At 32.1% G+C, this 23419-nt stretch overlaps 1 protein-coding gene across 9 annotated transcripts in view; it reads right to left on the reverse strand.

Moving 5' to 3' along the window:
* The window catches only part of LOC124356810 (embryonic polarity protein dorsal), a 68099-nt gene that overhangs the window by 21717 nt on the left and 22963 nt on the right, over window positions 1-23419 (reverse strand). For 5 of the 9 annotated variants that reach the window (XM_046808028.1, XM_046808023.1, XM_046808032.1 and 2 more), the window contains 4 exons: window positions 8540-8724; window positions 7728-7853; window positions 5862-5979; window positions 3626-3766 (listed from right to left, as the gene is read on the reverse strand). In XM_046808028.1, coding sequence (XP_046663984.1) covers window positions 3626-3766; window positions 5862-5979; window positions 7728-7853; window positions 8540-8724 — 570 coding nt within the window. Of the gene's footprint in view, window positions 1-3625; window positions 3767-5861; window positions 5980-7727; window positions 7854-8539; window positions 8725-12810; window positions 12876-23419 lie in introns of all 9 variants that reach the window. The other 4 variants (XM_046808027.1, XM_046808025.1, XM_046808024.1 and 1 more) reach the window with 2 other exon arrangements.

Below are 23419 nucleotides of genomic sequence, written 5' to 3' on the forward strand. Positions count from 1 at the left end.
AATTATTGTTGAGAAGTGCTACAAAAATATTAATTTACCAATATAAACTGTATACATTATTATATATGTATGTTTTCAGGATAACATTTACTACAAAATATTCTAAATTATAGATATACAGGGTGGCGCATGTCAGTTTCCCCATAAATTGGGATATTTTGTTTCAATAGGTTGTTAACAATGTTAAATTGGCAGCAACACAGAATAAGTTCATTGTTGTCTGTTCCAGTTGCTAGTGTAAAGTGTTGCTCTTTACATCTGTTATTTGTTTGTAATGTTTTTAAAATGTTTACAATCCAACAACGAGTTTACAAGTATGAGGTGCTTTAAATACACAGTAAATTTATAATTTTAAAAAAAAATCTAGTGGGAAGCAATCAATGTTATGATTAATTATAAAATGAAGAATTATCAAACAAAGATATAATAAAAATATTTAATTACTTTATAAACTGATAAATCAGAATCAGTCCTCTCTAATTTTAACATGACCCCCATCTTAACCCTAGATTACTTAAGCCTTTTTATTGTTACATTATTACTTAAGTGTCGTAATTTTGACGACCTCACATATATTTTTTTTATATAAGGCCTTAAACATGTTTTTTAATTATATAAATATTCCTGTGTTGGTTTACAACTCTTAAAGCTTTGGTGAAAAAATTTTGAAAGGTTTATCATTGCCACATCCTGTGAAAAAAAATTCATTTCGTACCTAGATTTGACAAACATTTTCAAAATACAGGGTTTGAAAAAAAATGTTGTATACAAGAAAATTGTTATATTGAATTAAACACACATTTATATCAAAATATACAAGTTGGAGACTACTTTATTGGTATTGGAAAAAAATTTTTACATTTGTATTTATTGTTTAGGTAGATTGATAAACATTAGGTTTTCAGTTCAATTGGGTACTTAATTTGTCACAGTCTAAGCAGCATACGGCCCGGTGCTGTCCACATATTGGATGGCCGCAGTGAACACAATATGTAGTAGTCATTCTTCTGAGGGCAGCTGGATAGTAAAAACATGTTTTTCTGGCTCCTTGAGCTCTTGGGGCTTGTGGTGCTACTGCAATTCCAAGCAGCTCACAAATTTCAGTTCGAGTGTTCCTCCTCAGTTGAGGTATTTGAAGGCGCGATCTCATATGTGGTTTTGTTAGCTCCTTACACAACTGCTTCATGTAAGCTTTTCTTTGGGAGTGGTTTGTTTCCCAGCCGAAGATTGTTCATGCAGTAAATCACATATGAGTTCACAAAGGCAATGTTCAATATGCCATAAAAAATGCAAGAAGGGGCCATCGACGGGTTTTTCTACTGCATGACATGTCTCCAACACATTTTGTCTAGCGTATCAACTGCTCCTTTTGTTGAGTTGTATGTGTGGATAATTTTCAGGTTTCTTTGTGTTGGAATTAAGTGTCGGACCACTGTGCATGGTAGATAAGAGTACTACTACCTTGTTTCGTTTAGGTTTGTAAGAAACCAAAGTGGTCTCTCGGTCAAAGAGAAACATCGATGACTCTACAGGCTTTTCTTTTCGATTTCCAAGCTCACTTTGGGACACCTTTTTCTTTTTAGACGGATTGTCCCAAACAGTTGTCAAATTTGAAAGGGATCCTGCAACAAGTCCTCTGCCAGCTTGATGTTCGTGAACCAGTTGTCAGTGGTTACACTTCTGTTGGAGCCCTGGATGCTTGTTGTCAACTTTTTCACAAAGTAATCAGCTGCCAGCTGGTTTCCTGTGAGAGTTTTCTTTCCCAAATATGGTTCACTATCAATCATGTAGTATGTAGTGTTGTCACAGCAACATATAAGTTTGATCCCATATTTGGCGGGCTTGTTAGGAATGTACATCCTAAAAGGACATTTCCCACGAAACGCAAGGAGCTGCTCATCAATCGTTACGTAGCTGCCTGGCTTATACTTTGTTCGGCAGTTCAAAATAAATGCTTCCCACACATCTCGTATTGGAGCAAAAGGGTCAGTGCGTTTGCGCTCATTGCGCGTTGCTTTGTCGTCAAATCTAAGACAAAGTATTAGAAACTGAAAACGATCGCAAGTCATTACACACTTGTACCTGGAGCCACTCCATTCACTGTCGAACATATCTCTTGCAGCAAGATGGTTGTCTTTGCTCCATGCAGAGTTTTACAAGGAGTCCGACAAAAGCTTTCATTTCATCTAAGTTAGTAGGTTGAATGGTATTTTATTGTAGGGTCATTGTAGTTGTTACTCACCCGCTCAATTTCTTCGTTGGTATATCTGACAACTGTATTGAACATATGTTCATCAAAAATTTCCATAAAACAAGACAAGGGTAAATAGAGTTACGGGCATTACCAACAACGTCTCGGTCTTGAGAAAACGAGGTTTCTCATTGGTGTTCGAGTATTGTTAGGCTGAGGTCGAGTGTTCCACACATGGCCATTCTTAGCTCGGATAAGTCTGGCATTGGGGATGAACAGATGTGGATCAGGCGTAGGTTGATCAGAAATTGGTTGATCAGGCATAAGTTGACCAGGCGTAGGTTGGTCAGGTGTAGGTCGTTCAGGGCTAGGCAACGTTTCGGAGTTTTTATTATGTGTGTTTGGTATAGGCCTAAGTAAGTCATCATTAAGAGGAAACATCAGGAGAAGCTGAGCTACCTGCAGTAGCTGGAGAGTCAGTATTAGGTAGGTCTAGTGAATTAGTTTTTAGGTACTGGGCCGTTATCAGATGATTGACGTAAAGGCAAACTTTTAGGCCTACGTCGTTTTTTACTTGTAACCGACTGAACCTCAATGTCACTATCAGACGATTCACTCACGTAAACTCGCTTCCGGTCCCGTAGTGGAGGTTGGTAAGTTTCATCAGCATCCGTGTCGTCTGCGTCAGTGCTTTCCACGTCATCGGTCTCTAAAAATATCTTCTTGTTCACTGCCACCATTTTCACTGTGAGGATCACTATCCTCTTCTAAATATTTCCTTATTTGTGCACTCACACGGTCATTTTCATCACCCATGGTGTATGAAAACTGATATTTACAACTTGGAAAAAAACTAACTACTAAAATTAACTACAAATAATTACTGCTAAAACGCGTTATACTACGAAATAAAACCAATCTAACAGGATAAAAACAATCAACAACTTTCAGGGAAAAAAGTTACGTTACTACTTAAGTGTCGTCAAATTGACGAGACAGATATAAATGCGTAATGATAGAACTGACCGGTTGGCGTGCCACTCCGCGACTGGTGTTGTCTACTGGCGGGAGGAAGGTACTAGGAGTGGGGGGGCGGGGCGGCGCGCTATTTGTCTAGATACAGCATTTTTGGAAACGGCGAGTCGTAATTTTTACGACACATAAGTAATCTAGGGTTAAATGCAATATCAACTTACAAACATAATAACTTTCATAATTAACGCTTTTTGTAACTGAGTATCATTCAGATACTTCAATAAAACATTTGAATACAATAGTAACACAAGAAGCCAAAATACTGGATAGTGCCAAAAAGGGACAGTACCACACAATTTTTAAGATTTTTATTTCATTATTGAGCCCGCAACATTTTTTTGCATTTCTGTACCTATATTAATCTCAACTGGTATTTTTCTTCAACTGACAACTACTTACTCTTGTCGTAGATAATGTCTGAAATGACAGGCATGAGAGCACGCTTGAATTTCCCAGGTTCCTCTTCAAGGAAAGCCTGGAAACACAGCCTGACAGCATTGAGGTCTATTGAGCCAGGCTGAGACCTGTGGCTGAACCCCGCTGAAAGTCACAACAGTTACATTACAAGTGCTGCTCATACTAATTCATATCATAAATTTATTATTAAAATTATGACCAAATATTCAATCTGATAGCTTTGTTTTCACCTTTTTATTGACCCAAAAAATGTATTATATCACATATGATAAAGGTACTGTAGAGGTAAACTAGCTAAGCTAAATTAATTGGGACCAAACTGTGTTCGATAATGTACATTTAGTACATCCCGAAATAATCATAGATGATGCAGAAAAAATATACCGAAATGAGTCAAAGATTTGAAGTGAATTTTTATATCCTATTCTTTAAGACTATGACATACTAAAAGTCCTTCAGTCTAGGGCTAATGCAAGAAGGTCTCCTTCTTTTGAAGAAGTTCCTGTTTTTTGGTTTTACACCTATGTTTTGGTAGGGATTGGTCCTGCCAAACTTTTACACGTATACAAAATTAAAGTTGATAAAATTTTCTTAAATCAAGAGAAAAATTCTTGACAACACTGCTTGGAAATACTACAGTCTACAGGATCTTGGGTTGTAATAGAAATGAGGTTGTCCACAGCATTGAACTTTTACTTATCCCTCAGATAATGGGAGCAATGAGACATCGCCATTTTACCTTATATGCTACCCCTATAGTTGAGGACTTTTAATATTTTATACTACCAGTTACCCCGAACAACATCCCATAGTTGGTTTTTCCGCTTATTAACTTTCTTCCTTGACTCCTCATTTGGTTGAATAGACTATTACAAATTGAAAAAAAAAAACACCACATTTCAATTTTGGTGGAAATATTGTAATATTTTGTTATCCATAGATCATGTTTTCTGATTTTGTTGAAATGTTATCTTATTAAAATTGTTTTTAAGACGTTAAAAGTATGAAAGGAACAAGCCTTTTTAGACTGTACACAAACAACAATTATTAACGGATAAAATAAAACAGTATATTGGGTTTTTAAAGAAAACTAAAACAGTAGTCAACTAAATCTGAGTAATTCAAATAAGCAAGCTACTTAACATTACATTAAAAAATAAAAATATTTCTAAAAACAGAATCCACTGAGTAATTGTACAAGAAATGGTCTTGAAGGATTTTAAATAATCACTAAAACAAACAACAATGTAAGGTGAAGTTGATTCTGATTGGTGCATGAAGTCGTACACAAGTGTAAAGAGGGGAGAATGCAGGGTTAGGTGAGAGAGTTCAGTCATGAGTTAGATCTGCTGTGGGACGCCCGTCTCCCATTGCAACTCTATTACACAATGTTAAAATTACGTATTAAGAAACTTTATCTCTCAGCATATATATTCATTTCAAAAATTAAGTAAGTGTTAAAAAAAGTGTAGTGAGTGAGTGATTCAGCAAGTTTTCTGTGAAAACATTACAAGATTACAAAATTTACAAAGTTGTTCACTCTATTATCTAGACTAAGATGATTAATCACAAATCTGAATATAAATTACGAAGGCTTAATTTTGTTTTGTTTGTCAACATCAGATTTTAAATTTATTTATTCAAAATAAAAACACGAAACATGAATAAATAGAATGATGACTATTATTTAATTGAAATTTAATTCTCCTGACTAACCTAAAAATTAACTTGATAAACTCAATAAATTTTATTTAATTTTATCACGTGTGTTTTGACATGTGACATTGGAAAACTCACTTACGTGATTGAACTTCAATTTTATTATAGACTTTAATTTTTTAAATTTATTTGAACTTTGTCATTTGAAACTAGCAAAATTGGCAAGGAAATTTTTTTACTTTTAATCTACAACAAGCAATTTTACCAACTTGAAGGTAAGATTTTAATTTAAAATGAATATGAATATTTAAAAACAATAAAGACTTTTCAGTTCTAAAATTTCTTGTTATAGCATTAAGTTTAAATTTTAACAAACTTATACATAATAGTACACAATTATTTACAGGTATTCTCAAATTCACAAACATACATAAATTACAATCTGTTTGTACACACATACACAGCACAGGTGAAAGTTTATAAATTTATATATATTTTATCTTACAATTAATTATTAAAGTTATTTTTTATATACAACTTTACATGTAAAACCACGTACTTCTGAAAGGGTCTACCCTGATTTCTTCTCGTGCTTTCAACGCCTCCTCAATATCTTTCTTCTTTACACATTGAATACCGAGGTGGTCAAAGCTCTGGGTCATACTTTCACAGTGGACCTGCAAAATCCATTTATTATTAGTAATAAATTAAACACGTTAATTCCAAAAGCTAACAGTTAAATCGCTCTACAATAATATTAAATTAAATAAATAACACTTATAGTAATTTTAATCCTTTTGATCTAGTTCACATGAGGCATGTTAAGAATATTATAATTACATAGTTTAGTGTTAGAAAAGGTTAAAATAAAAGAATGTAACTGATACATATGATTGATTTAATTTTGCCTTTTATAATTAATCCATCAGATGTTTTTTTGTTTATGTTTTAAAAATGTGGTTCTGAAAATACAATTCAATGTTATGGCAGATTACAGTTTATTTCTTATTTTTATAAGTTTAGTAATTTAACAGTGGCGACGAGGTAAAAAGAAGGAGAAATGACTAAAGAAGAAGAAGAGTTACAAAAACTAAAAAAAAGCTCGATCTATTATTAAGGGCCAATTTTCAAAGGGCAAAAGACTTGCTGAAGGTAACCCTACATTAACCGAACTAAATATAAAAATCAAGGCTGTGACTGAATACTGGGAACGTTACAAGCAGGTTCAGAATGGCATTGATTGTTTGACAGATGAAAACTATTTAGAACATGAAATAGAATACAGATGTAATGTGGAGGATGAGTATTTAAACCTTACAACAAAATTACAAGAAATGGTACACAATCTCAAAGACACAAACATTACATCTACTTCATCTCCAAGTGAAGCTGTTTGTACGGTTTCAAACTACACTTCAGGGAATATAAATTTCAATCCCTACCACCCTGATGAAACCATTTCAAATTTTGTGAGAAGATTAGAAGTGTTTTTACAACTAAAGAATCAAAGAGCTGATGATAAAACTAAAGTTTACACATTGCTACATGCTCTCACTCCCCAACTGCACCAACAACTGAACGATATTTGTGCTCCCAACGACCCGTTAGATAAAGATTACGACGAGTTAGTACAGCTTCTTAAGGATTTTATTGACCCGCAACCAAGCCAGTGGGCCTTGCAGCATAAATTTATTTCACGGACTCAACAAGAACATGAATCAGTTAGTGAGTTCTCGGTGGCTCTCAAGAAGATGACAATTAACTGTAACTTCAATTGTGGTTGCGGTAAATCAGTTGCAGACTTATTTCTCAAGTTACAGTTTATTCGTGGATTGAAAGACATAGATATTCGGACTAAATTACTCCAAGACCGCGAGAAACACACCTATCAGGACATTGTGAACATAGCTTCGGCTATAGAGCTTGCCAAAGCAGAAAGTATGACTGTTAGCCGAACACGTACTGAACACATTGAATTAAATCAGGTTCAGCAAAGACATTCAAATGAAGAAAACACATCTAAGAGAGTCTCACCTCGGCCAAAACCTCTACTTAGTCCACGTTCAACAAATTCAGCTATTGAAAAGCTCAAAGGAAAATGCTATCGTTATGGTTGGGGGGGAGAATTGATACATATGATTGATTTAATTTTGCCTTTTATAATTAATCCATCAGATGTTTTTTTGTTTATGTTTTAAAAATGTGGTTCTGAAAATACAATTCAATGTTATGGCAGATTACAGTTTATTTCTTATTTTTATAAGTTTAGTAATTTAACAGTAACCTTAAAATATCTGTAACTTCATTAAGACTTTAAAAATTATAAACAATGTAAACACTAAATCAGGAATGCTATTTTGAAGATTGTCACCTAGTTTAGTTCAGAGAATCTTTCAAACTGACACTAAACAAGGGAAACACTTACCTCAACAGTACATACACCCTTCTTACAGCCGTCCCTACCGACCAGGTTGTGGGGGTGTGGCCTGTGGGGTTGTTCCTTGGTAACACAGGACACGACAACCACAGCCCGACCCTTGTAGCCGACAATCTAAAAACAAGGATTTATCTTATTCGACATCATCGTTCAAAAAATAACAGTAATGTTGTTATTTAAACCAAGCTGTGCAATACGCAAAGCACCAAACCAGAGATAGTGGAAGAAGTTGGAGAATGATCACGAAGAAGAATGATCTTGTATGAATGTTTTGCTAACAAACAATAATATACAATGTGAACAAAATTTTAAGAAAGTGTTTTATATCTAATATTAACTATATCTTGGGTAAATTCTTATACCACCATAGAAGGCGTCCACCATGAAAACCAGAACTGGTATCATCAACTGCTTAGTCATTTTCCCATGTCTAAAGACATCAAAAATACGTGTTTTAAAAGAATAAAAAATCATTAAGAAAGGTTATTAAATTACATTTATAACGCAAAGATGAAAAAGACCAAAAAGTTAACTGACTTTTCAACCTCCTGCTGTTTATTGTATGTAACACTGGTTAATATCAAATAATTTCTAATTAATTGTTGTGCTAAAAAGTAGGCTATATTATTTTTTTCTAAAATACTAAATTGAAGACTTTTTGGATCTACTGTAATAAAAGTGTTTTAGCTTTACTTTGGTTTATACTTTACTTTAATTTTGTGAGGAAACCATTCCTTTAAGATTATTACATAAAATCTGTCCACAATTTAACTGCAGAAAAGTTGATTACTAATGTTTACCTGTATAGTTGGGTATGTTTTGTTCTCTGGTGTACTGTTGACGCCTGGGATACTACCGGCCGAGCGGCCCTCACACTCGTACCGGAACCTCAGAGCCTTGGATGCTGGCTGCTCCACAATCTTTATATAAGGTCCTTCTCTCCTGCCAATATCCATCTTATTGCGATCTGTTTCTATCACCTCAACTGAAACATCATTTTAACTTGATTGTCTAACATACTAAGCATTAGGATGTTTTAATCCAATGAAAAGTATATATTTACTTCTAAGAAACAGTATAACCATCCATATTATGACACGTAAAACTATACAGTCTGATGTGTTTATCTAAACAATTCATTCAATATACCTTTAAAAACCTTAGTTTTCATTCAACTTTATCAAAATCAATTTTAATAACACAAAATATTATTTAGACATATTCAATGTATAAACAATACATGATGGCATTTTGAGCCATTTGGTATATGTACAAAATTTGTGTAAAATCAACAGATATAAAAACTTGTTAATATGGAAGTTTATTGCTTTTACTATGTATGATTAGATCAGCATTTCTTCATTTAAATAGGTGTGCTAACAAATTAGAATGCTTTATTCTTTTAGTGATATTATACATTACAACTCACAACTTACCTGTTCTCTAGATTTTTATTAATATATCAGAAAATTTTGCAATTCTGGTTAGTAATGTTAAGAAAATAGAAACTTTGTTAATATAAAAACCATACACAAATTCATAAATTCTATAAAATACTGTTGTCCAAAATGAAGCTTGAATACAAATCCTGTGTGTTTTGAATGATCACTTGTAAAAATGAGTAAATGTTTAATAATGTTTTTTATTTGATTTTAGTCTAAAATGAATTTATAACCTTAACCAACTGATTTCAGATTCCTAAAATGTTTAAAACTTTTTATGGCACATATAAATATTTTGCTTACGCAATAGGTTTAAATGGAGGATTTATTGAGTGAATATCCTCCACCAAAAATACTTAAGTCACTAAAGATTTCTTAATCTTTACTGAACTCTCTTAACGAAATTGAACAAACCTAATAGAATGCTACAGCCCGTTGACGACCTCAACACAAGTACTGACAATATCAAAGACTACACTGTACTATACAAGTATTGAGTTTGCCACTCAAGAGTAAATACACCTTCAATGCAACATAAATCACTCTTAAGGTAGCCCATAAAATAAATGATGAAGTATCATTTTTCAGTTACCTCCCACTACAACATCACTACACAATTTTACGCTCTTTAGCTTTTATTCTTTATTTCATAATTCATGCATATATTAGTCAATAGTATTAGATCGTTTGCCATTCAACAAATTATTACTCAACGTAAGTCAAATGTATAATATAAATCCATTACCTACTTTTTAATACTGGAATCAATCAATCTCTTAGCAAATTACAGGTATTTTATATTTCTGTACTATTGCAAGCATGCTTGAAGCCAACCACAGAAGTTAGATTTGGTTGACTATATTTATCGGAAACAGTTATTTTAAATGTACCAAAAAACCAAAATGTTGATACAAAGCTATATGCCATTATTTGCAAATATACAAGAGTAAAAAATAATATATGCATAAACCTTTTGAAATTAATAACGTAATTAATAATTTGTTGCAATAATACAAATATATTTAAATTAACACGTATTAAACCATTCAAATAATTCTTTTATATGTACAAATTATCACTAAAGGTAATAGACTTTTGTAGCTTACTGTGTGCTCCTTAAATTAAGTTAGTAGCCAAAAAAATATTTCATGTATCCTGTTAATGAGATGAATGGGCATGTTAAAAGAGACACTTTGCCAACACAACAAACAACATACAATAATTATATTACATGCACATTCGACGTGAGATCAGTATCCGAAATCTTTTGTTTTTCTTAGGCTAGGTTCCCACGGACCTACCTTTGTTTTGTTGCAGTGTTGTGTTTCTGCTTTATATTTACAAATATGTCATAATTTCACACTGATCTATTTATTATAGAAATAGTGCAATATTGTTCCTCGATGCAATGGGCTTGAAAGTGACGTGAAGGCAAAAAAATAATATAACTAAAGTATCAAACATTGTAGGAGTATATGTACCCACTTTTAACAATAACAAAGTGATAACTCAATATTAGACTGCATAAAATAGAATTACCCAAAACCATCTGTGAATCTACGGCTAACCTATTTTAATATTATATAAACTAAATATTGCACTTTCTCCTATTCTTTCATTGTTATAAAGACTATAAAATTGTCCCAACAATGGAAGTGTTTAACAACACAACCTGACACTAAGCACGGACTGAGAAGTGATCATAGCAGCAGTGGTAGCAGCTGCAAGATACCACACAATGCGCAACAATGAGTACGATTGTTGCATGCAATCCCTGTCGGTGGTAACCACACGCGATAGTGGTCTGTGGGCACCTGGCCTTACTGTGCAGTCTCAATACTCAAGTCAAGCTGGTCTCTTCCATTTTAAAATTTGTCATACAGTGCAAATATTAACTTGATGTATAAGTTTTTCAACTGGACTCGTGCTAGCTTATCCTGACATGCCCCACACATATCAACTTGGTGAGGTAGACGGGAGAGTCAATTTGAACATTAGTAAAACAATTAGTACCCGGTACTCTGAGTATAGAACTAAACACAATATTATGTGCGTCTATGTTTTTTCGCATTAAAAAGTTTCAAACATATCACTCAAAATATACAAAATGTACAATAAAATTACCAGATGTAATTTTATGTCTGTAACAAAATATTTTATTTTGCAACATATTATAAACAACATTTCCTGCCCAAACACTACATAAATAGTATGTTACATTGTTTGCACAAGATAAGACTTATATGCTATCATTTTTCATTGAAACGCTGTGATCTGCATCAATTTGAGTATCAACTTTGAACTGTTCAACCCTCTTGCAGAAATTGCTGTGTTTATACAACTTTCACCATTTCACTTCATGACACAGTAGATTTTTATTTGATAGTTTATCACTCTCAGCAAGCAAAAAAAGAAACTATGGATAGTTTTAAAACCGACTGATCTGTTTATCTAGGCTCAATCCAGGAATGCCAACTTTATATCGTATAAATATGAACTTGCCTTATCGAAGTTAATTTTTGTAGAAAAATTTGGTTCTTGAATTATTGATCAATACTTACTAACTCAATTTACCTAATGTGTTCACTCTGATATTTTAGAAAAAAAAGGTTTTATTGATATTTTCCATAGCAACTAGCTTGAGAGCCTTCATGCTATTAGCTGTATAGCACAATTTCATTGATAGAAACAGACTTTATTGCATTAAATGAGCTATCCCATTGTTATACATCGATGAGTAATTATAACTTCCTAGTAATTATAAATCAAAAACGACATACTCACTACTAAGCACTACTTGATAAAGTGGCCTAGCCCAAATGCTCCATGACCAAACAAAAAATCTTATGCTCTTAAGTTTGTGTGGCTCGGTGTCATGACTTAATCTAAGTTTTCCAATTCACACTGTAACTGTGTTGAAACATTGTTAACATAATCAAAATCAAAGCAAAGCACTATTTGATAAAGTGATCTAAACCCTTCGCAAATGCTCCTTGACCAAACAAACCATTAAACAATGTTATGTTCCTAAGTTTGTATGGCACCCAGTGTCATAACTACATCCAAGTTTTCTGATTCACCCACGTTGAAACATTGTTAACACAATCAAATTGCATCAAAGCAAAGCCCTATTTTATAAAGTGATCTAAACCCTTCACAAATGCCCCATGACCAAACAAACCATTAAACAATTTTAAGTTCTGAAGTTTGTGTGGGCAGGGTCATGACTACATCTGAATTTTCCGATTCACACTGCGTTGAAACATTGCTAACACAATCAAATTCCACATATTTTGGTCTCAATGTACAGATTCAAATCATAACTGTTTCTGCTTAGCATCTACTGGCTAAATAAAGCTCTCAGCAGGAGGCCAAAATATTTTAAGGCTCTGATTGTGTCAATTAACGTTGACCATTAAATTTCGATGACAGTCAAAACTATTAGGCACTTTGTAATTCTGCTTGTCTCAAATTAAAAGCTTCACAAAGCATGCACAATTAAGAGATTACTTCAGGTATCAAGAACAGAGTGTATACACAAGAGGGGCAGCAACAACACCACACGATTTGTAACAGTTAGACACGTAAGCATTACAACAGCAAGCGACCCAGTGGTGTGTTATACTTACTGACATCGCTAATATTGATACCGGAAGTGTTGGCTGACAGCTCCATAGTGGGAGCAGCAACAGGCCTGCAACCAACCCACACCTCACACTCAGCTGCCCAAAAGCCAACAACACATAGCACACAATCAGCACAACAATCTGGGTTGGTCTCGTCTGTCCGCCTCCTCCCACTATTACTAAACAATTAACTTCTCAAAATTACAAAATATTGGCCATTTTTCTGCAAGAACCAATAATTGTCAAAGAGTTGAAATTTCAAGATATTGTATGATTCAGAAAGTTATTTATGGAGACACGCCATTATTTATGGAGCAAGAGAATTAAGAATCCAATATTCCCCAAATGGAGGTAGGTACACAATTTTTTTACACATATTTATTTTATCTAACTCAATTTTTAAATTCACTTAAGATTTAAAAGATCACTATTACAATTTTGTAACATGAGCTGTTACAGTCCTAATTCATCACTCTATAAAAATGTCAATTGTAATCCAATCTTTTATTACATCTAAAATTGACAAATTGGAAAGAGTATTTAACAAAAATGAATAATCACTTATTTATTAGAGCAAACAAAGTTCTTTGAAAACTAGGAGTAAAAATTATAATAAACATTTAAGCTTTCACACTAAAGCACATGATAAAGTAATTGTTCTTAGAAATAATTGAATATTTATTAGTCCTTGAAATGTTAACATCTCAATGTGGCAATAAGAGCTGAATGATCTGACATCTGTTCCAAATGGTGATGTATATAACACTGGTTATAGTTTTGTTTGTTTCTGTGTTTTGAGAAAGATAACAAGAGCTACTCTCTATACCTGCCATTCAACATAACCAAAATATCCCTGATAATTGCTTCAACCTAAAAGGAATGTACCATTTAGACCCTAGTCCTAAGAACCTTAAAAAAATTTAATTCATTTAAGAAATGTTTGAATTGTAACAAGTGATTTTTTAAATCAAGATAACAATGCAGTTTAAAAACTGAGATGATCCTCTTTTCCCTCTTTTTTTATTTAATTTTTTCTAAACTTTACAAACATTCTACACAGCAGCTATGGAAAATTTGTTCAATATACAACATATCATATAATGAAATACATAAATATATATTGTAAAACATATAAATTGTAACATTCAAATTTTTTATATGCTCTGAAGTCGAGAGATGAGCACCATTCTGTAATCATAACACTCTCTTAGCTTTATTTCATAGATAATGCTAGATAAATATGAAATTATTGCAGAAATATACTGGTACTTGCACTATAGTATAGGTGTAGCAATACCTTAGGTTTCACAGTTCACACTGCATTGAAATATTTCTTATAATTCTTGAAATATAAGAAAAACAGTGGAGAGCCATTTTCAGTATCAGCCATTATCACCACTAACAACTGGGCAATCCAGTCAGATAAGTGCCAGAGCTACCATCGTCTATACACATTCCCATATATAGTATGTTCAGCTCTAATTTTGTGTTTACACGTACTTATGTGTTTTTTGACGTACACATGTTTATTATGTTATATCAAAGGACATTCACTACTTTCTAGAGTTAATCTCTTGTACGACAATTATTACAGGGGGATATGATGTGTGTCACAATTTAGTAAACACTTTTATAACCTCGTCGAAAGCACATGCTGTTTTTTCTTATAACAATAGAAAAAAACATAGAAAAAGTGGCATTCACCGCTTTCTAACGATGATGTCATGAGCTAATTATCATATACAGGTTGTGTAAAATCTCTATAAACACCAAAATATTGTTTGAACTACACCAGATAAAATCTACAAACTTTGCACAATGTTATACAGCTATTTTAACTACTTTCTTTAAGCAATAACCATTGCACGCCTACATTGCACTGACAGCCCATGGAAAGTGGCATGTAAATCTCAAATGCAAGCCTAGGTCAATACTATGCACACATGATTTAAAAGGTCTTTTTTATTAGAACATAATTCTGCAAACAACACTTGATAAGGTTTATTCATTAAAAAATGGCAGTTGTTGGAATACGAAAAATATTGAACTCTTATATGCCCACCACTTTTTTATGAGATAAACGTTTTGGGAATCACTATATAAACGAAATAGAGCACTTTGAGTAGAGTAGGTACTGAATTTCATTTAAGTATTAAATCTCTAAGCATAAAATTTCAGTTACTAAAAAGAATATTTGGGTGTTTCCAGACATTTTATAAACCTTGTATACTGATGGCTGATGATAAAAAAAAAATTAAGAACCTATAGCAAATACAGGAGTTCAAAACGCTATAAACCAACACACCGTCATGAAAATTAGTATTTATGATGCCATTTATCAACCTTTCTACATAAATACAAAAAAATTATTTAAAAAAGCTATTGAGGTAGGCTAATATTAATTTTTTTCTTTTACTTTTTTTATTTATTATTATCTCGTTCTTTGGCCTTTGCTTAAATAGCTATTGATATAAATAAATAAACATTTGATTTACAATTATTATTGAGTTTATTTGTCACATGTATGATACAGGGTCTTGTGAATTATACTGCCATGGGCACATAAAAAAAACTATATCCGACATATAAAATGTTTTGGTGCATGTTAGGTTTGAATTTATACAAAAATAGATTTGAATTTTGAAAGATTTGGAATCTTAAAATTGGGTGGATCTTACTTGAGTTCAAATCCAGTTTTACTTTGTATGTTTCATTGACACTTATTCATCTTCCAATCATCCTTGTCGGTTTAGTGTATATTTAATACTGGTAGCAGTAATTCCTTGCAGATCTGAGAGTTCTGGTTGCCATTCAATATTAAAGTGTTCATAACCTAGTAAATGTCTTTTCTGTTCTTGGATTCATAAATCGAGATTCACCAATTTAGTACAAATAATAAACGTATTACTGTATTTAATAACTCAAATGTTGATTAACTTTGATGAAAAAAGGTTCTTCTCAGTCTCATATTAAGCCATCTTTCAAGAGAATAAAATTCCATTATTGTAAAGTCACCAGCTGATCTAAATTCACATTATAACTCCAGGTGTTGTAAACTTACTTTGCAAAACAATCTCCTTGATATTAAGATTTAATGTATTTTGTGGTATTTGGTCTAAAGAAATTACTTTATTTTATCTGATGATTCAATTTTACAATAGTTTATTTATTTCTATCTTATATGTATGATAATTTGTTTTATGTTCTCTAAAATAGGTTGATAGTTTATCTTAATTTTAAAATCTATTGATTTATAATGTTTATTGTAAGTTATCAAAATTGTATGGGTGTATGTTCTTCTTCTTGTATGGATTCCTGTGTGTGTTTATATATGTGGTATAAACTCCTACAATTATTTATTAATCTTTTATAAACAAACATAAAATAATATAAACTATTAACTTTTCAAAACAAAACTGCAATCCTAATGAAGTCATACCTTGCTGTTTGAATCTTTTGGGTTTACAAGTTTGAAATATCCTAGATTTTAACTATTTAAACAAATTGAAATTGTGGTGAAAAGTGACAACTAACATATTTTTAGATAGAGTACTTCTTTCATAACCTTGGATAACAATTAGGATTTGCTAAAAATGATTAACAAGATAACGCTCTAAATTTTTTAACAAGGTAACAGTAAAAAAACTGATACAGTACAACTTTGATATTTTGGCCCACGCTATATAACATAAGTGAAATAAATTAAAATTTTTTTATTTAAATGATCAGAGAGTGATAAAAAGAGGTATGGCTCAACCAACCATGACATTTAAAAATCTTTAAAAAATGATGCCTCCCCTCCACAAAAGTGCCATTTTGGGGTATTGTTGGGTGTTAAAAATTATTTTTCCAAATTCTTTGGGGTCGAAATATGGAGGGGTTTGTTTAAAAAAAGAAGGTAGGTTACTTTGTTCACTGAACAATGGCAAATGTCCGGAAAAATCCTTATTTCCTTCACAAGGAAGGTTGCTCGATTCAGCCGCTCTACATCGCAGATGGGTGGTCTGCCTCACTCTGCTTAGTTACACAATTTTTACAGCATTAACATCTTTTAACACTAAAAGTTAAATGTGTAGTTATGAAGTGAATTGTAGCATATTGTAAAACAGAAAGACGGAATGACCAGTTCTGCCTAGAATGGCCTGTACTGGGAGTGCCCAATCATCCGATTCAAATGTGCCATGCACTCAATTCTATAAAACATGTTACAGTATATTTTACTTGCATTATATATTTTACATTTAGTATATTTTACATTCTTACTTCCCATCTTCACCAAATTATGTTCCGGTTTAAAATATGTCACAATTGAATTTTAATTATAACTCACTCATTAGATACTGTACTAAAGGTGATTTGTGATATACCCCCAAGTATTCCTGTAGTAAGTAAATTATGGACAATATAAAAACTTCCATAAATTAACAACACACATCCTAGCTCAATGAAATATACATAGGGACATGTCGTTTCAATCAGGAACATCATCAAGAATACTTATTGAGATATCATTATATTCCTTTAAACATTCCAATATTTGTGATTATGATGAAAACTTCTTCCTCCAAACTTGTTTACACATCACTGTATCTGGACCTACATCTTGAATACCTACCATTTGTATCAATAGAACTTAATAGTTCTATACAATGCTAATACTGTGCAAGCAGATATATTGGGAAAGTGTTCATTCTTACGGGAAGAACCTTGCCATGGTGAATCTCGGTTCTGTGCGAGAACACTTTTTAACTTTACTGTTACCACTGATTGTATTTCTGCTATTTCAATTATGAAAAATAAAAACCTCTATTATGTCCTTAACAAAAGTATATTCACGTATAGAACACATTTTTAATACTAAATTACTATTAAATTATTAAGTAAGTATAATTATTAAATATTAAAATTACGATCAAAGCTAACATTTTTAACTAGTAAAGGAGAATTATTTTCTTTGTTCAGATTCAATATTTTACACTTTGTGAAAGCGATATGTATTGAGGCTATATAATTACTAATTTTCCGTTGAAGAATAAAAAACTGATAACATCAATTTTAAGTAAAAAAATATTATTATTTACAGCCTGCAACATTTTTACCTGATGTAAAAAAAACCATTTGCCATAAAAAAGTATCTACATGAAAATATCACCTACACAAAAAATCTAGTACGGCTACAGTCAAATATAAAAATCACTTCAGAAGTGATTGGATCGAACATTCAAAATTGATTGCACTTTAGAAGTGACCAGTCTGAACATCGACAGTCGATTGTCCTACAGAAGTGATCGGATCGATAAAAAAAACAGATGATTGAGGTTTCTAAGATATAAACTTAAATCTTGATTTCCTGTTCTTTAGTAACCATTTTCTTGTACATTCAGCCCAGGTATTTGATACTTAATACATTTAACCTGAGTATATTAAAACTCAAACCGAACATTGACAGTCGATTGTCCTTCAGAAGTGATCGCTTCGATCAAAAAACACATGACTGAGGTTCCTAAGGTTTAAACTTAAATCTTGATTTCCTCTTCTTTAGTAACCATTTTCTTGTACATTCAGCCTATGTATTTGATGCTTAATAAGTTTAACTTGTGTATATTAATACTCAAATGCATCTAAATCACTATCAATTAATTGGGGAGTCAGCATTTCTTGAAATCAGCTGTTTATTTAAAAGTACCTTTTTATAACTAAACCCTACAGGATGTGAAGTTTGTTGTTTTAAATGCCAGGCAAGTGACAATCCCACAACACTGGTTACAAACTAGAGTAAATGCTATAAACCACCTTCTTTTATGTCTGGGGTCACGTATGCCATGTGTGGGGTGTCTCTTAGGGATAACTCAGCTATTGCCAAGAAAGTCTCTCTGTAGCAAAACAAAGTTTTAAGAGCCATAGTAAGAATTAGATATAGAGAGTCCAGTCAGAAAATTATTTTGATAGCCAGAGTATTTAACAATGCCTGATACTTTATCTTATATTGTTTTATTATATGTCACAACCCATTTTAGTGAATCTGACCTTAGATCCAATATTCATGTTATATTACAGAAGAGACAAAAATCAATAAGAATGTAAATATATAAGACAAGAAAAAGCATAAAGTAGCTTAACTCAAGTAGGCATTAGACTTACGTGTAGGTCAATGACATACAGGAAGTAGCCTCATTGGATCTTTAAGCTAAAAATAGAGAACTTATTGAAAAGTAAAACAAATTCTGTTAAAGAGTTTGAAGAAGACTTTGCCCAATTTATGTTGTAATATCTAAAATTAGCTTAGTTCTAATAAGCCAATTTAATTATTTATGTAAGCAACTGTGTCTTATCTTCAGTCTAAGTCTACTTCACTGTAACTTACTGTTTTTAATAAAAGTAAAATTTTCTGATTCTGATTAATGGTGTGGATTGTGGTACCAGAGCTTAATGAATTTCAAGAATACATTGTTGAGTGAGCCTCTGAATATACAAAGATAAAGTTTGCTGTTTTTTTTTTTTAATTCCACATAAGTGATTACGATGTGAATTGTTTTAATCCTTTGCGCACCAAGCGTCTTGCAAAATCAAGCTAAAATGCTTTAATTTGTAATATTTCCTTACACTTTATGTATAACCAATTTCAGTTGTGGGTCTGATGATGTTTTCGTTGAGAACGAAAGGCCTCACAAAAATAAAAATTGTACTATAGGAGTTCTTGTTTTAAAATTAATAAAAGAATTCCAATAAGAAAGGAGTTTCTACAATGTATTATGTGACACAGTTTAAAATTGCAATAAGATTGTATTGTTTTATAGAAAGGTCAAGGCAATAAGCTGATACTGATGTGACTCTTGTGAGATAATATTAATTAGCTTTGCACAAAATGCAGTGGCTTTACTTTATAAATTACTGCATATATTTGGAATGTGTAGTTTTAAGTCCTAATTACTCGATGAAATAAAATAACTGATGTACATTGTTCAATGGTTTTTAAGAGTCTATAAATCTATAATAGAACTGGAATCAATTTCATGCAGTATTTGCTCTGAAACTTAATAGTGACTAAAATCATTAAAATTAAATAAAACAAGACTCATTATGAGTTATTAAAAATTATTACATGCATGAAACTGAATCAAATGAAAAGGAAATTAGAGCTTTACAACAATGGTATTTTACATGTACCTAATATCCCTACACTCTCTCTACGATTGCAGATGCTGGTTTTTTCATCCACTGATCTGTGGATGTACTATTTGTACAGTATATTGTGATGGACATAGATAGAAAACTTGTGACAATCAGACATAGCGTAAATGACTACAAAGAACTTTAAAACAAAAACACAGTAAAATTATTTTAATAGACTTTAAAGGAAAATATATATCTTTTTATGAATACTGTAACTAAAAAATAGTTATATAGTAAATAAAAATTAAGAACTCAGTACAATCTTAAGAAGTGGCTATTTGCTGGGTGTCCTGCAACCAATAGTATTAGACAGGCAAAAAGTACTGCAAACTACCCAGTGAATGATTATTTCTGTACAACAAAACTTTAGTGGTCAATTAAGTTGGTTGGACATGGGGATATTTGGTAGTAAGCTATAAAATAATATATCAGGATTATCTCTCCTACAATAAACAACCGATAGGCTGCTTGTAACAATCTTTTTCGATCTCTTCAATTGGATGAGGAATCTAGATTCCAGGAGTCAAGTCTGTTATAGCGTCAGATTTCAGATGATGCACTAAGCAGGAGATGAAATAGAACTGAACTTAACATGCACAGTAAATTTCAGAATTTTACTAGGTTCCCCAAAGTTTACCAGTCAAAAGTTTAAAAACCCCTAATATTTATTTATTTATTATAAATTAATTTTACTATTACGTTCTTATATTTAAAAAAATTAGGTGTGATAAGAATGTTTTGAATTATTTATAACATTGTACTACTTTCATCATATGTGTGAGATGGGTTTATATAAATCCCAAAACAAATAAAAGAAGCACAATTTTATAGTTCCTAAAAATATATATAGTTTTAGTGTTTTTACTTGGAAATTATTTACTTTTTTAGCAATTTTAGAACTTTTTGTGCAAAATTCACTAACATTGGAAATTTAACCTAAAAGATTTACTATATTTTCATTGTTTTGAAGAAAACTCAAGTACTAATTTATTATTGTTACCATAGTTTTGTTATTCAAAAACAAATTGAATCTTGTACAAGCCAGATACAGAATTTTCAGAATTATTATGTTCATCTTCACCAGACAATGGTTCCAGTTCAGCTAATAGTTCTCTTAAATCACCCAATTTGTCCCTAAAATTCAGTCAACTGGTCACAGTCAAAACAGTTGTTCACACAAGACGTTTTTTCTAACCATACAAGGAGGAATATTGTTTGATTTATTGAGTAATAATAGTTTATACTTCAATCAATAAGGTCGACTGTTGTACTGTCAATTGATACTCGGTTTTGAACCGAAACATAAAAAATACACCAGATTTCTGAAACATCTGTTTGCTGATGTTACTGCCATATATGCAGAAGTGTCAGTGCGGGAGCAACCACGTTGCCATATATATGGCAGTTACCTGTTAGAGGACTATGGAAGAAAATCCATCTTGAGTAGGGTGGTAAGCCCTCAGGTAGAGTGAATGGTTCTTGAGTACAACATTTAGTTCTCGGTTAGTGATAAACCTTCGGATAGAGCATTTGACTCTCAAGTACGATAATAGGCCCTCGAGTAGGGTAATAGGTCCCTTGGTAGGATGGCTGGCCCTGTGATAGGGTACACGTGACAGTCAGGTATTTATTGTTTGTCTGAGCCTCAAGAACCTTTGTCTGAGGATTAGGGAACCCTTATCACCTGATGCGGAAAATGTGCAGACTGGTCTCCCTGCAGTCACTTTTTTTGTAGACGCACATACTAGGCTTTAGTCTGCATTACTGCAAATTTCTATATTTTTTATTTTAGGTTAATTTTCATGTATTTTTTTAATTCTGCTTTTTCATTTATGTTCAATTACAAAGTGACTGACATTCCTGACATCTAAGAAATGAAGGGGTCAATTCAACTTTGTAATATTAGTTACTTACTATTAACTTTATTTTAAAAAAACACCTATTAATAAAGTAGATATATATCTTATAAATAAAAATGAATGTCGAAATGTGTTTGGTAAGCGCTAAACTCGATAACGGGTGGACGGATTCAGTTAATTCTTTTTGTAAAATGTTCATTGAAATCCGAGGAGGTTTTTATGAAGAAAAAGTTAAGAAAATATATCTGGAATATTTTGGAAATTCAGGAAAAATTGTAGTTTGTACGTTTCATAATTAAAATTAAACTGGTACTAAACAGCTGTTGACAGCTATAGTTCGACAAACTTTCTGAAACATCTGCTTACATTTAAATGTTACCAATAATAAATAAACAGTGCGTGATCGTGTAATGCAGATAGTAAATAAAACATTAATATAATCTGTGACCTAATCTATTGAGTTTGCTTTTGTCAACTGATACACGAAACAAATTCGTATATCGTGTTTTGTGCAGAGTGTTTACTTAGTTAGTGTTTGTTTAGTTCGTGATTAGTGAAAAAATAATTTATATTTGATATGCCTCCTATAAGACGAAGCAATTTAGGTAGAAGAACCAGAAATGCTACAAACCAAGCTAATTACCGATCTAATCGTACTGCACAAGAACGTGACGACGGAAATGAACGTGAAAGAATTCGGATATTACAAACGCGTGAATCGCGAGCGCGCGACATTCAACTAATAATCGCGCAAGTTTGAATCGAGCTGCTTTCAGTTACGATGTGTCAATTGACTACAGTAACTACCAATGTGTTGTTATTGGTTTTATGAACTCGGTTTGCTCACACTGTAAGGCATTAAAATACAAAAACGAAGGCAATGGATTGTGTTGCGCAAATGGTAAAGTAAAATTGATACCATTGGATCCACCACCAGAACCATTGTACTCATTGGTTTCAGGAATAGGAACAGATTCTATACACTTTTTGACACATATCCAACAATATATAACAATTGCTTTCAAATGACTTCATTTGGGACAACAAATGTAGTTCGGGAAAATTTTATGCCAACTTTCAAAGGTATGTATTATAGCAGTTACTCATAATTATTTTAGCGAACAAAATTTTCTGTCACCAAAGTTAAGATGTGTCACTAATCTTTAATTTCTTAATCACTTATATATCACTTAGTCATCATATTATATGGTGATTCAGTTTTCAGTGACACTTTTATTATATTTTATATTTGATAGATATTAGTTAAAACTAAATATATACTTTTTAAGATAAAATATTATTTAAGTTTGATCACTGACAATCCATTAATTTATACCACACCATAATATTTTTTTTTATTTACAGATACAAGGGCAAATATATCACAGAGCAGGTTCACTGTTACCAGTGTCAGATAGCGACAACAAATTCCTGCAAATTTATTTTATGGGCAATTCACCACAAGAAATTGATCTGCGTTGTGCACATAACAATTTAGTAAAGAGGTCTATTGTAGAACAATTACAAACTTTATTTCATCAACACAATCAATTGATTATATTGTTTTAAAACTGCCCTGG

This window comes from Homalodisca vitripennis, chromosome 3 (assembly GCF_021130785.1).
Source record: "Homalodisca vitripennis isolate AUS2020 chromosome 3, UT_GWSS_2.1, whole genome shotgun sequence".
Classification (NCBI taxonomy): Eukaryota; Metazoa; Arthropoda; class Insecta; order Hemiptera; family Cicadellidae; genus Homalodisca; species Homalodisca vitripennis.